At 42.4% G+C, this 13,737-nt stretch overlaps 1 protein-coding gene across 4 annotated transcripts in view; it reads left to right on the top strand.

Annotated features, from left to right (window-relative positions):
* Positions 1–13,121, top strand: part of TCERG1 (transcription elongation regulator 1) — a 31,535-nt gene extending 18,414 nt beyond the window's left edge. For all 4 annotated transcript variants that reach the window (XM_069869421.1, XM_069869420.1, XM_069869419.1 and 1 more), the window contains 9 exons: positions 475–564; positions 1,287–1,405; positions 3,451–3,601; positions 7,804–7,968; positions 8,805–8,987; positions 9,676–9,855; positions 10,783–10,866; positions 11,116–11,216; positions 12,019–13,121. In XM_069869421.1, the coding sequence (XP_069725522.1) occupies positions 475–564; positions 1,287–1,405; positions 3,451–3,601; positions 7,804–7,968; positions 8,805–8,987; positions 9,676–9,855; positions 10,783–10,866; positions 11,116–11,216; positions 12,019–12,220 (1,275 nt within the window). In that variant the 3' untranslated portion in view covers positions 12,221–13,121. The remainder of the gene's footprint in view (positions 1–474; positions 565–1,286; positions 1,406–3,450; positions 3,602–7,803; positions 7,969–8,804; positions 8,988–9,675; positions 9,856–10,782; positions 10,867–11,115; positions 11,217–12,018) is intronic.
* The last annotated feature ends 616 nt before the right edge of the window (positions 13,122–13,737 follow it).

Genomic DNA, 13,737 nt, shown 5'->3' with positions numbered 1-13,737 from the left:
TAGGCTGATAGAATATAAATTGATATAGTAACTTGAAAAAAATACAAGTGGTTCTGGCTGCCTGTGCAGGTTTCATTTAGGTTCAGTAACTGGAGTTATGGCTTATTTAAGATGAGCTTGAATGTGTTTAAATCAATCTCTTCTGTAGCAGAACTGCTTACACTCATACAACTTAGAGAAGGCATAGAGCAGGCATGGGTGGTGAGAACCCAGGATCTGTAGGCTTTCTTTTGGTGTACTTACTATTTTAAGTGTTACACAGTAGCAGTAATCAAGCTTGTTAAAAGTTTTCAGAGCCAATTAGTGCTGAAACTTGCTACGGCAGCCACTGTCGTCCATTAGTGATGGGAACTTGAGCATAAGTTCATTTCCCTCTTTCCATCGGAAGTAAAGTTTTGCTTGAAAATTATAGGACAACTTCTATATATTTGAGGAACCTTAACCATCAGTTAAAATTCTGCTCTTTAATTAAAGGTCTCTGCTTTTTCAACGTGGGAGAAGGAGCTACACAAGATAGTTTTTGATCCTCGGTACTTACTTCTCAACCCGAAAGAAAGAAAACAGGTAAAAGAGAAGTCAAATTCACTCCCTGTTCAGACACAGCTACTCCAGGTTTTGCCGGACCCCTCAGTCTCCAATTCTTGTTCCTGATAACCTTCCAGACCAAACAGTGTTGCAAGGGGTTTTAGGTATAATTAGGGTTTGTGTGGAAATGGAAGAAGACAGCAGCAAAAGAAGTGAGTTGATAGCTTTTATTTTTTCAGTGGTTGAAAGATCTAATATTTTAACTCAGTGAAAGCTGTATGTGTACAGAGAGCTCCCAAAACATGAATGAAATGGTGAGAATCGTGTAATGAATGATCTGTCCTTTTATTTTTTTAAAAAATAGTTGGGGGAAAAATTACGCGCATTTTTACAGTTAAACAAATTCTTTTCTTCAATTGGGTGTAGGAAAATGAAAAACTTCAAGATTACTGGGAGTGTCTGCTGCCTTAAACTAGGGCCCAGAAAAAAGTTAAAGTAACTTGAAAGTGTAAGGAAATACTTGCAGTTACTAGATGACATGCTTAGGTGCAGTACATGACAGGTTCAGCAGACTGGAGTAATCCACATATTCACAGAGTTCCTAACCCTTCTTTTTACCTTGTCTAAGTTGGTTCTCTGATGAGAGGAAAGGAAATGGGAGGAAAAAAGGGAAGAAATAGGATTTTTTTTTCCTCCTCTTGCCTGGAGCTTATGTGGTGTCAGGTTTGTGTGTGTCATGGCAGTGACTGGTGTTTCTGTAGGTATTTGATCAGTATGTGAAAACCAGAGCAGAAGAAGAGCGCAAGGAGAAGAAAAACAAAATAATGCAGGCCAAGGAGGATTTCAAGAAAATGATGGAAGAAGCAAAGATTAACCCAAGGTAGGAGCTTCCCTCTTGTTCATGTGCGCAAGCACTATTAGAACAAGGTGTGTTGGGTGCTATTAGGTAGGTTAGCCTCGTTCATAATGGGCAAAGAGGAGAAAAATCATCAGATGCTTTTGAAATATTTGATGGCTTGTATTCACCTAACCCATAAAGCGATAGGACTTGTGATGTACAGTGCGTCACATATAAGAAGTCATTTTAAAGAAATCCCCTGCATGTCTGGATTGTGGGAAAGGCCTTGTGATCCACCACATGCTTTCTTTAATAACCCTGTTTCTTAAGACTGTCAGTAGTCTCTGAGAAGTACTTGGAAGGTTTCCTCAGTTTGGAGGGGGCTGCAGGGGCATTTTTCTGGTTACAAAGTGTGTTAATATTATTGACAGAATGTTCTGGGTGCTGTACCACAGAAGCTGTTACATTCCCCTCCCAGGCAGACCTGCCTGCAGTGGTAACAGCAAGGCGATGGCAGGAAATTCAGGCAAACATTCAAGTTTTTAGTGCTAGAATTGTTCATTTCACAGCTTTCTCATATTAAGTTTGTGAAATATGTGTTTATGTCACCAGATGAGCCTTAAAGCATTCTCTTCCAGCATCTCTTGGCTTATCTGGCCTTAGTTCTTTTACAGTGAAATAACTCATTTGTTTCACTTCAGCTTAATTTTTTCAGTGACCCATCTTGGAAATCTGGTGGAAGCCAGTTTTGTTTTAACTTTTAAATTACATTAAATGTGATTGATAACTCTTATTTGGAACAGCTGTCTGCTCATTTAATAGGGATAGCAGTTTTGGCGGTCATAGGTGGGGAAGAATGGAGGTATGGAAGAGTTTTAAGAGCGAGTTCATCAGTAGTAACTGTTAGAAGTAACTCGGAGATGAACGTGGACACTGGTGTTAGCTTCAGTATCCTCAGCTTCCCAGAGAGTGCCGGTGTGTCTTACAGGCACTGACTCTTACCTGGTTGTGGGTTGGGGTGGGAGAGAGAATTCCAGGTGAAATACTGTCTTGTTTAATCTTATCCTTTGTCTTCTGGTTTCAGTGTTTGTCTAAAGATATTGCTGTACTCCTGTGAGTGCCAGACGGGTTTTTTATCATCTGTCTCAGTCCAACATGCTCAAGAGTTTGTGTTCCACTTCACTTAAGCAGCTCTTGTTCTTCAGTATAGCTGTACATTCACTTTCTGATCTTTTTGAATAAGCTACCAAATTCTCTTCTTGTTTCGATTTACCCTACAGCAACAGTAGGCTGGATTTTCCAAGTCTAATTATTTCCATGCTGTGATGAAAACATTCGTATGATTATAAATGTCTCACGTATTCTTGGGGCCAGATTTGCATCAGAGCTTGGAAAAAGCACAGTAGTGGTTTTTTTCGAGGTAAGTGGCAGTACTATTTCTACTGCACAGGTTGGAATCTGGCCCTGGAGGTGAGAGAACTGTCAAGGAAATGCTGTGGGGATGATGGGTTGGACGCCCAGTATTGCTGCATCTGCCCATAGTGCTTAAAATACCAACTATGTGTGTTTTAAGATGAGGCCACACAACGTTCACTGCAGGAGGGAAAACTGGTTCAGGCAGTGTCCGTTGTGACTAACACCAAAAGGTGATTTTCATGGTGAACTCTTAGCATGGTTTGGCTGCAAGTGAGTGCTCGCAACATTTTCAGTTTAACAGCTGTGAGATGCCTGGATAGGCTGGTGGTGAGCTGCTAACCCACAAACCAGAGGATTTTTGTAAACAGCTGAGGTTTTTTCATGTCTTCTTCTTGGTTGCATCACAATTTCTCTTCCTACACCTGCCCTTTCTGCAGGTAGCTGCGTCCAAATGAACAAACAAAACAACCCTGTAGCTCTCTAATGATACCTATCATGTGTGCCTAAACCTGACTCCTTTCTGTAGAGTTCATTGATCAAGCATCTCTAGTGAGACCATAGGATGTTGCCTTTTTTCAGTTGTGTTCTTGCAGCAGAAATATTCCTCTGCTGAACCTGCTTCCCAGCAAAGACAGCTCTGCCAAATTAGCTCACTTGCCATTTTGTTGCAGAACTACTTTTAGTGAATTTGCAGCCAAGCATGCTAAAGACTCGAGATTCAAGGCAATTGAAAAGATGAAAGATCGGGAGGCCTTGTTTAATGAGTTTATCACAGCGGCAAGAAAGAAGGAAAAAGAAGATTCGAAGACCAGAGGAGAGAAGGTAAGGTGACTTTTGTAGTTCCAGCAGCATGAGTGGTGCAAGTCTGAGTGAGATGGGACAAAGCCAGCATCTGTTTCCAGTCTGCCTCCACCGAGCCAGGGTCCTGCTCTACCCATAGAGGTTGTGCAGTGTAAATGCCCTGTGGGATTTCTGAGTGGCTGGTTTCAGTTTTCAGGCATACTGACTATTAGAGCGCATAGAATTAAACTTAATACATTGATTTCTGAAGCTGAGTTTAATTAAATATTCATACTGGGTTTTGTATACCTAGCAAGTAGCAGTACGTTCTCAGCTGGAATAACACCCCTTTTTTATTTTTTTAATTTAAGTTATATTATCCCAGAATGTTCAAAGGAAAAGGATTCTTGTCCTGTTTGGCTGGAAATCCCAGAACTGGCCGTTACCTCCTGCTCTCTCAGTGGAGGCAGCAGCAAGAACTTGAAATCCTCTGTAGGATACTCAGTTTACATTTCAAATAGCTCCCATATATTGCTCCTTCCCTCTAAAAGCTAGCGCTCCTGTGACTTTTTAATCTTTCAGTAAATATATCTTATGTGTTAACTGCTACTTATTAGAATTAAAGGTCAGCTATTAAAGATTAATGAATTCCAAATGTCACTTGCCCATACTGTCCCGTAGCAGAGGGCAGGATTCCCCACTGGGGACACAGGCTGCTGGGGAGGTGGCATCAGCCATTATCAGGAAAACAAGCAGCCGCTTCCCTCCGTGTCCCTGTGTGCCATGTGACTGGAGAGAGTGACCTCTGAGGCCTAATCATTTCTGACATTTTAAAGTCTGCAATATTTATTTTGCAGTATAAACATATTGCAGATTTCACCTAATAAGAAGAGCAAAATGAGGAATAACAGCTTGGATTTGGGGGCAGTTCTGTTATTAAATAAGATTTTTTAATTTAGGAGATCTGTTCTGATTTGATTCTGCGCTTGATTCTTGTCAAATATTGACTTATTGCTGGTATTTTCAAGAAATGATTGTGCTTTAGAGGGAGAGCTGACATAGTGCAGAACAAGACATTTTGATTCTGAATATGAATGTTTAAAGCATTTTTGCAGTTTACTAGTGCAGTTGAAGACTTAAAAGTAAATATTTATTTGTTGTTGCATGATTGCTCTAAAGTTGAACAGTTAAAAAGACAAGAGATTGTGTTTGTTTGCTTTTGAAATAATGTGTTTTCTCCAAAAGCCTTTTGTAACCATTTTATGTATTCTGTTTTATAACAAGTGGATAGACTTTACAGTTATGTGCTGTGCGGCCTGTCAATCAGTTCAGTCTGACAGCTGTCAATCACTGACACGCAAATATTATGGGATTCCCTAGTGAGGAAAGAATTGGTATCTCTGTGTGGTGACTTTAGCCTCCCGCAGTTCCGGTACTTTACATTTTTTTAGTTTTTTTCCTTGTGAAGTGATGCGAGTTGTACCTGCAATGTGTTAACTGCCAAAAAAAAAAAAAAAGAGTTCTAAATACACCTGCAATATTTCCAGTCTTATTTTCCTTTGATTTTGAAAGTGCTTAAAACATAAAAGAAAATTTAAGGCATTTAACCTGAAGCTTTCTCAGTCTGCTTTAAAACTCCAAAATGTTTATTTAAGGAGGATCAACTTTACAGAAATCTTTAACGTAAGGGTTTTAAGTTATATAATGTTTTGATTTGGGGTCATTGAGTTACAGGTTACTGGGTGGTGATGGAGCAGCTGCCTTTGCAGAGGGCTGGTTTCATTTGCCTGGTAGTTGCAGTGGGCCCATATGATACCGATGCTCCTTGTCAGGGAGAGATGCAGAGGCACGCTTGGGTTTGAGGAGATCAGGGGAGGGGCTGAGCACTGGTAATGCTGACCCAGCTGCTCACACACTGTCCTAGGACACCGCATAGCTTTGTGTCCTCGAGAGGAGTTGTGTCTGACGAGGGATGAGCCGGGTGTCCCATGTTGCGCAGGCTTGAAGTGCTCAGTGCAAACACCCTGCAGCCCCTCGGCAACTGCCTCTGCCTCCCGCCTCTGCCAGAATCTCCAAACAGCTTTTTCTAGCTGGTAACTGTGTGTAAATGTACTGAACACCTAGTGTCCTAGAGCCATCAGCATAGAAGATTACTTCTGGGTGAGATGGCTTTGACTCAATTTTTTTAGTTGTTTTTGCCATTTTTTTAAATGGAAGCCCAAGTCACAGCACTTGTGTTGGATGTGTTGAGGATGGCAGACGTTAAACCCATGCTGCAGGAACATTAAAGGCCTGGAAGTGTCATTTGTTTTTCCCAGGAGAGACTTGGTTGCACCCTTCCAGTTTTCTGCTGGGTCAGTCACTGGGAAGCGGCAGAAAGCCCGGCTGGCGTCTCAGTCCAGAGCTCTTGGCAGCAAGGTCCCGTGGGAGCGAAGTGGGGAGCAGGCAGTGGCTCCTGGGGGAGCATCGCCCTTTGGCTGGTGGTGGTGGGCTTAGTCTGGTCTGTGTTGCAGCTGGTGCCACGGGGCTGCCAGCGGGGGTGGAGTAGGCAGTGTTTGTCCTGCAAAATGCACATATATGCACATGCGATCTGTGCATACCTCTGAGACACCCTTACTTTATAGACTTCTGTAGCAACATCTGGAAATTGTTTGACTTTTAACAAATATTTCTAATGCCATGGCTTAGAAAGCTTCATACTTCTGATACTGCATGCATGTTTTAAAATGTTTTTAAACAACGTTCTTAAATTTACAATGAATAAATGGTTTGCTTAGCATTTTGTTCAGCTACTTTAAGAAAAACTGATAGTGCTGTAGATGTAGAGCAACTCCCCACTGGCACTAACCAGCTCTTCTCTGACCCCTGCTTACTTTCTTAATCTTCCTGTTGAGATAGTAAAGAAAAAAGACTATAAAGCCTCTTATGTGTATATGTTAATATTGCTAAGAACTAAAATTATCGGTGGGCAAGGTTGCAGGATGTTGGTTCTGATCTTCATTTTGTCCTTGCATTCTGTAACAAGGCCCGTTTTTAGGGAGTCGGGAGGTGACGGTGCTCTGGCACACCAGAGCTTGTTCACCTGTGCACCTGCTCACTTCCCTTATGAACCACAGCCTTTTGCAGCTGAACTGCTTTTGGTGGTTTCCCTTTTAAAAGGGATGAGTATCAAATAAATGAACGGCCACCCCCTTCTCCCTGGTTTTGGGGTCTTTAATGTGTGCCCTGAAGGGGTTTTGTTTTCTGGACCAGCAGGGTTTGGGATGCTGTGAAGGCAGCATGCTTTGCCTTGCCCATGGGGTCCCTGTAGCCGTTCCCTGGCACTCGGTGAGCAAGGCGGAGCAGCCTCTTACCTCTCTGCACCAGAGAGATGGAGCCTTGAGTGCCAAACCAGGCATAAAGTCATGGCAATGAAAATGAGAAATGCCAAGGGCCTAAAGTGCAGCAGGAACAGGGAGATCATCTGCCCCAGAAAGAGATGTAATAAAGGCTCGGTAGCTGCTCTTGCAGTTGCTGGTTCTGGGAGTTTGGGTGACAATGCATTGCCAATTGTCTCGAGATAAAGCAAACCACTGTGACTGCTCCTCTGCCAGCTCTCTGTGGTGGCTGTTGTGGACAGTCTTCACTTGCCATTGCTGATTCAAAAAGTACATTTCCTTAAACCTTTACGTATGTGCTTATCCATCTTAAATGTAATTTACCTAACTACCATATGTAATTCTTTATCGGTTAGATCTACCTTAAGACATTGCCCTTTGTCAGCAGATCCAAGTATTTACCTCTGTTCTCTGTACACTTACAGGGTGAACCTATAAATACTTGATTTATCTTGAGCCCTGTTTAAAACTCCATAGCTTCTGTGGTATTAATGTGCTGCAATATAGAATCAGTAGCTTGTTACTTTAATATAAATATATAAAAGCTAAAATAAGAAGCTTAAATTGGAGTAAAATAATAAAAACAGTATTGGTGAATTATTCTTCAAAGAATATCAATCATCTTAGATGCAGCAGATCTTTTTCATGTATCTGCTCTTGCAAAACTGTCCCACGGGGAAGTGAATTTTAGATGCAGCTATGACTAAATTCAGATTTTTAGTGATTTCTCTGAATTGTAATGGTATGTAATATTAATATGCTTCCCTCAGTTGGAGGTAAGTTGACTCCTTTTTTCGTAAATGCAAACTGTTGAGTATCAAAGTGTCTTTCTCAAGGACTGCCTTTCTGTTTCTGTCTGTAAACCAGATCAAAATGGACTTCTTCGAACTGCTGGCAAATCACCACCTGGACAGTCAGTCTCGCTGGAGCAAAGTGAAGGACAAAGTAGAGACTGACCCGCGTTACAAAGCGGTGGATAGCTCTTCGCAGAGGGAGGACCTGTTCAAGCAGTACATAGAGAAAATAGCTAAGGTGTGTGCAGGGCGTTCGGGGATTCAGCTATGGGTGTTCTGCTGGCCTCGTTGTTCTGAACAGGGGAAGGAACCGAGCAGGAGGGACACTAATGTGTGCTTCATTTCAGTGCTAAGAGCATTCTGTGCCGTAGCTGGCTGCAGAAGTATCCCAGGATGGCAGTTGGGAACTGAGTGGTGCTACCGCTGGTGCTGCTGCTGCCACGGATGTTGCAGTCCATGTACGCATGCGTGCACACACAGGATGTCCAGGAAGATTTATCCAGCAGAAAGGCAGAGACTCCTGTAAAGCCATCGATTGTAAAAATGCCTGTAAAACTGCAGCCCAAACAGACAACACATTGATTGCTGCCTATCTGGAGAGGCAGAGTTTCCTTTGCTGTGATTTTTGTCTCAGCTGAGCTTCCTTCAGGAACATAGGTGGTTCCTGCACAGTTCCGTCACTAGTTCCTCTCTCTTAATCCAATATTCCTACCATTCTCTTCCAGGCAATTCACAGCTGAGAATGTAAAATTGTGCTAACAGAGATGCCACACTCTCCTGCCCCACCCTCATTATCGGAATTTGTCCCTGTCCACAGGAACCTGCTCCTGGGAAGGGTGGTTCTGTGATCAGCATTGTGACCAAGCCCCTCTCCTCCCCACCATGTAAACTCTATAACACTTCCACAGAGCTGTTGAGGCAAAACTTTGTGATCCATAGGTCTCAGATCACATTGAAGTGTCTCGTTCCAAGGGGCCATTAGTTTGATAACCCTTTAATTTACTTTTCTGTCTAATGAACGTATGAAAGGTGGTGTGTCCTTCTTCCTGAGAAAAGTTTGTTCTTGTGTTTCAGAATTTAGATTCTGAGAAAGAAAAGGAGCTGGAGAGACAAGCACGCATTGAGGCGAGTTTGCGCGAACGAGAAAGGGAAGTCCAGAAAGCTCGTTCGGAGCAGACCAAGGAAATTGATAGAGAACGTGAGCAGCACAAACGGGAAGAAGCTATCCAGAATTTCAAAGCGCTTCTGTCTGACATGGTGAGCTGCAGACAGACTGGTGCAGCTTGGCAGTGCATCCCCTTTCCAGTGCAAAAGCTTTGTCATTTGTAGTTAAGTTTATAGAGAAATAAAACCCAGTTGGACAGGATTGGCAAAATGAGTTCTCACTGGTAGATGTGTTATGCTCTTGCTCCCTGGCGTCAGATGTGACATCCCAACAGGTTCTTGGTGCTCGGTTCCACGTTTCGGCACTGGAATCTTTATAAGGCAACAGGATACAAATGGCTCATCATTCTGGGCTGGTATCTGCTAACATAAGGCAACAGCTCCCTGAGGATGCTTTTCGGGCTAGAAGGAAGGCACTGCAAAGCTCCTACTGTTTCTTTGGAAATAATTGTCTTTGAGGCTGCCTTTCCAGGCCACTTACAGTTAATACAGCACGTTGTGCACAGCAGAGGAGGGTGCTGGGTTTTCCTATTTGAGAGAATGCTCGGTGGGAGGGATCTCTGTCTGCATTTGAACTGATGTGAAGTCGTTTTTTCTGCCACTGCCTGGTCAGTATTTGTGGAAAAGCTACCACAGACTTTTACATAAGGGCTGTTTTTTTTAATCTTTATTTTTGAACCTTGACTTAAAAGAAGAAAAATTGAAAACCTAAGTAATATATAAGAAATATCAGTGAACTGTAGAAAAAGTGAGTTAAGAAACCAATCCTCTTTTGATTCAGGTGCGTTCTTCAGATGTGTCGTGGTCTGATACCAGAAGGACTCTGCGCAAAGATCATCGATGGGAGTCTGGCTCCTTGCTGGAAAGAGAAGAGAAAGAGAAGCTCTTTAATGAACATATTGAAGCACTTACCAAAAAGAAGAGGGAACACTTCAGGCAACTCCTGGATGAAACTTCAGCGGTAAGAGCTGTGTGCATTTGAACCTCAACGCTCCGCCATCCTATTGCTATTACTCTTTTTCTGGCTTCCTGTCACACAATCAGATTTGTTTGGTTTTATTTCCCGCACCCCTTTGCTGCTTCACTATCTTTTCTTCTTCATAACAAAATCTGGGCATTATGTTTTCTTACCTGTTTATCTCAAGTGCTGTTTTGGTTTAATTTGCACCTCATTTACATGTAAACTTCTAATCAATGATCTTTTTATCTCCTGCAGGATGTTACATTTCTTCAGCACTGAGCTGTGTGATGCTCTTTACTTTGTGGCATCTTGCTCTCACAGATATCTGTGTGTTCGCATTAATGACTGTTCATCTAAAATCTTACTAGTTATCTGGTTTATGTTCTCCTGCTTTTTCCTTCTGATACTGAACTTGAAATTCTGCTCTGTGATGCTGTGGAAATCTATCACTTGTTCTGTGCACTAGGGCTTTAGGGAGTCTCACTCTTTTTTTAGTTACCTGCCTACCAGTCAGCTTGCTTTTAACCCAGAAGCTTTTACCTCATTTTTTTAATACTTTAGTTAAAAGTGCTTAGAAGATCAACAGGCTTTTAATGTGATAGGATAAAATGACAGACATGTAACTCTGAAGGGAGTTTTCTGTAGATCAGTTTTAGCAACACGTTCATATACTTAGATACGTACTGGCAAAATAATTTGAGGTGATTTTGTGAGGATTCTCATCTCAAATTACTAAAGAAAAGTAAATGAATAAAATCAACTAATGAAAAATACAACTGGAGTAGCATGAATCACAACACTTAAAAGTGCAGCAACAACTTTGTCAGTGGGCTCGAGATATTTCAAAGCTTTAGATGTAATGTTTACCTTCTGTATACTTAGAATCTAATTTTCTTTTAATCTAACTATTTTTGCTTCTTTTGAAAGATAACTTTAACGTCAACATGGAAAGAAGTGAAAAAAATCATTAAAGAAGATCCAAGATGCATTAAATTTTCTTCAAGTGACAGGGTAAGTGGTTTGCATCACGGCTGTGAACTTTGGGTGTAGTGCAGGATACACAGAAATTTAAGTTAGTGTCCGCTGAAGTGGTTTCTGCTTTATGTGAACAGAAGTGTTATTGTTTAAATAAGATTTTGGTAAATTAAAACTGCTAAAGATTAAGAAAAACATGATTAATGTGTAATTACTGCTTATGTTCAGTATGTTAAGTTGCATGAAGTCTGTGTTCAGTATTTTAAACTTGTCCTTTTCTTTCAGAAAAAGCAAAGGGAGTTTGAGGAATACATTAGAGACAAATACATCACTGCCAAAGCTGACTTCCGAACGCTATTGAAAGAGACCAAATTCATAACATACAGGTGTGTAGTGCAGTATTAACAGGGAACTAACCTTTTTATTGTGCTTTTCCATGTGAATTGCAACAAACTCGTGCCAGTTTTTTCTCCTGGTGCTAGCTGACACCTAAGTTGCACTTCTACAACCTTTAATAACCTGTCAAAAAAAAAAAAAAAAAAGCTGCAGCAGCAAGAGACCTCTCTTTGCTTTATTTTGATGTTTCTGCTGCTGACAAACAAGTGATGAAAACCAAACTGACACAGGTGTGATGTTATTTAGCTGTGGAACAGTACTCTGTGAGCAGGACTTTGTGCTGTCAGGCATTTAATATGTTTGTTGCGAGGTTTGTCATTTGTGTTTGTATTCATCCTTGGTTTAGACTTGGGGAGGGATCAGTGCTGCAGTGACTGCATTTCAGGACTTTAGCATAGACAGCAATGAAATATTGTAATTTTATTAAAAAAACCCATAAATAACATGCCTGGTTTCTGCCCTCTAGGTTTTAGCATTTATATAGTTCATGTAGTGCTCTACAAGGCCGTTGCAGCCAGACCCAGGTTTCTGTGGTGATGAATTGTAGCGGCACAAGCATGGGCAGCAAGCTGCTCTTTCCCGTGCACAGGGCACTATTGGATCAGCCCTAGGTGCATCAAAGCAGCATCTTTCTAGCTAAGAAGATACCCAAATCTCTGCACCCTCTCTCTTCTCTGCCTTTCTCTCAGAGAGGGCAGCCTCCCCAGCCACTGCTGGGAGCAGGGTGGGTTCCTGGGGCACCCTCTCCGTCCTGCACTGCTCACGGGTGGTAATTCATACGCTTGCTTTCAGATCCAAAAAGTTGATCCAGGAGTCAGATCAGCATCTGAAGGATGTCGAGAAGATACTACAGAATGACAAGCGATACCTGGTACTTGACTGTGTGCCAGAAGAGAGACGCAAGCTCATCGTGTCCTACGTAGATGACCTAGACCGTCGAGGGCCGCCCCCACCCCCCACAGCTTCAGAGCCGACCAGACGAACAACAAAATAGATAGGAAATGCTCTTAAGCCAAGAGTATCTGTTAAATCAAAAAGCTTGCATGAGCCATCTGTCAGGTTTATACATACACATTACCGTGAATATATTGCAAAACCATCTGAGGAGCAGAGGGAGAAGCAGCATTTGTGAACATAAAATGGTCTGTGGAGGGGGGAAACCAACAACAAAAGACCCATATTAAAGATATTTATGAGTTTCTCTGGGGCATGACTGACAAAAATCCAAATGTTTGGGCTGTATTTAGTAACTGCACATCTCGGAGCAGTGCAGTGTCTGTATGAAGCATGGATGTCTGAGGTCTGGGCATCCCCCAGCACTGCCACACTTGTGAGTCCTGAGGATGGTTGGGCTTGTGGCTTGAGCCCCAACAGCCCCCTGTGGTCTGACAGCCTAAACTATCGGTTACTGAGGGCTGCGTTCTGCAAACACAGGTCCCAGTTCTCTGCTTGCTTTCACCTGTGTAGACAGAACTAAGTCCATTAAAGCCAGAGTTAGAATTGAGAGAGGAGAATTAGGACCAAGAGGCCAAAGTAAATTTGTTCACAGGTCTGCTATGTTCCTTCTCCTACCAGTGAATTAGAAGTGAAATCAGGTTGCTCTGCCCAAGTGAGGATTTGTCTAATAACTTTTACCTGAAGCTGGGAAGAGTTGGTCAATAACGGTGGTCGCTGGAGCAGCACAAGGTGGTTGTACAAACACATTTTTATTTACGATAAAGTGATCTTTACATACTTCTGGATTAGACTGTGGATTTCCCCTCTGGGCGATTCTTGTAAACTATACTCCTGTTTTGGATGTTCAACTTGTGTTTCTAAAGTTTTAATTTTGAAATGTTGGGATTGTTCAGGTTATGTATTTGAACTACAATAAACCAACCCTTTTTATATATGGATTGTACAGGCCTAATACCAGGTTTTGTTGGTTTTTGTTGGACTTCTGCATTTATGAGTAAAGCAAACAACTGAAGCCTTACTGCCTAAATTCTGTGTTTGGCAGAGCAGAACCCACAGTGCTGTGCAGCATCAGGCTGGTCTCTGGCAGCAGCGTTCAGGTCAGTGTGAGTGCCGGGGGTGCCCAGTGAAGGCATATTCTAGTTCTGTTCTTCAGTCTTTTGCTTAAATATGAGGTGGTAGGGACTGTGGTAGCAAAGTATTCTCTTCTGTGTTTGATGTGGATCTCTTCGTCCAAGTTCATACTTTCATGAGAAACTGGTTTTTTTCCAGCAGTTTGTGTTTTGGTGGCTGGCTACAGGGAGGTGCAGCCTGAGCACCAAGGCAGAAGGTTGTTCACAAGGGTTTAGGCAGCCTGGACAGAGGATTGTGCTGCTGACCTCTGGAATGCGGTGCCCATAGTAAGAACAGACTCCCTTGATTTAGGGCCAGTGTCCCTCCTTGGTGCCTGCTGGCCCCAGGAGTGCCCAAGCAGTCAGAAAGCAGCACTGAGCGATGCCTTTGCTGGCGTGTCCTGGGCCGTGTCCGGCTGATGCCCTTTGCTGCAGTGTGACCACC

Source organism: Phaenicophaeus curvirostris, chromosome 15 (genome assembly GCF_032191515.1).
Source record: "Phaenicophaeus curvirostris isolate KB17595 chromosome 15, BPBGC_Pcur_1.0, whole genome shotgun sequence".
In the NCBI taxonomy this organism is placed as follows: domain Eukaryota; kingdom Metazoa; phylum Chordata; class Aves; order Cuculiformes; family Cuculidae; genus Phaenicophaeus; species Phaenicophaeus curvirostris.
This window is presented reverse-complemented; position numbering and strand designations above follow the sequence as displayed.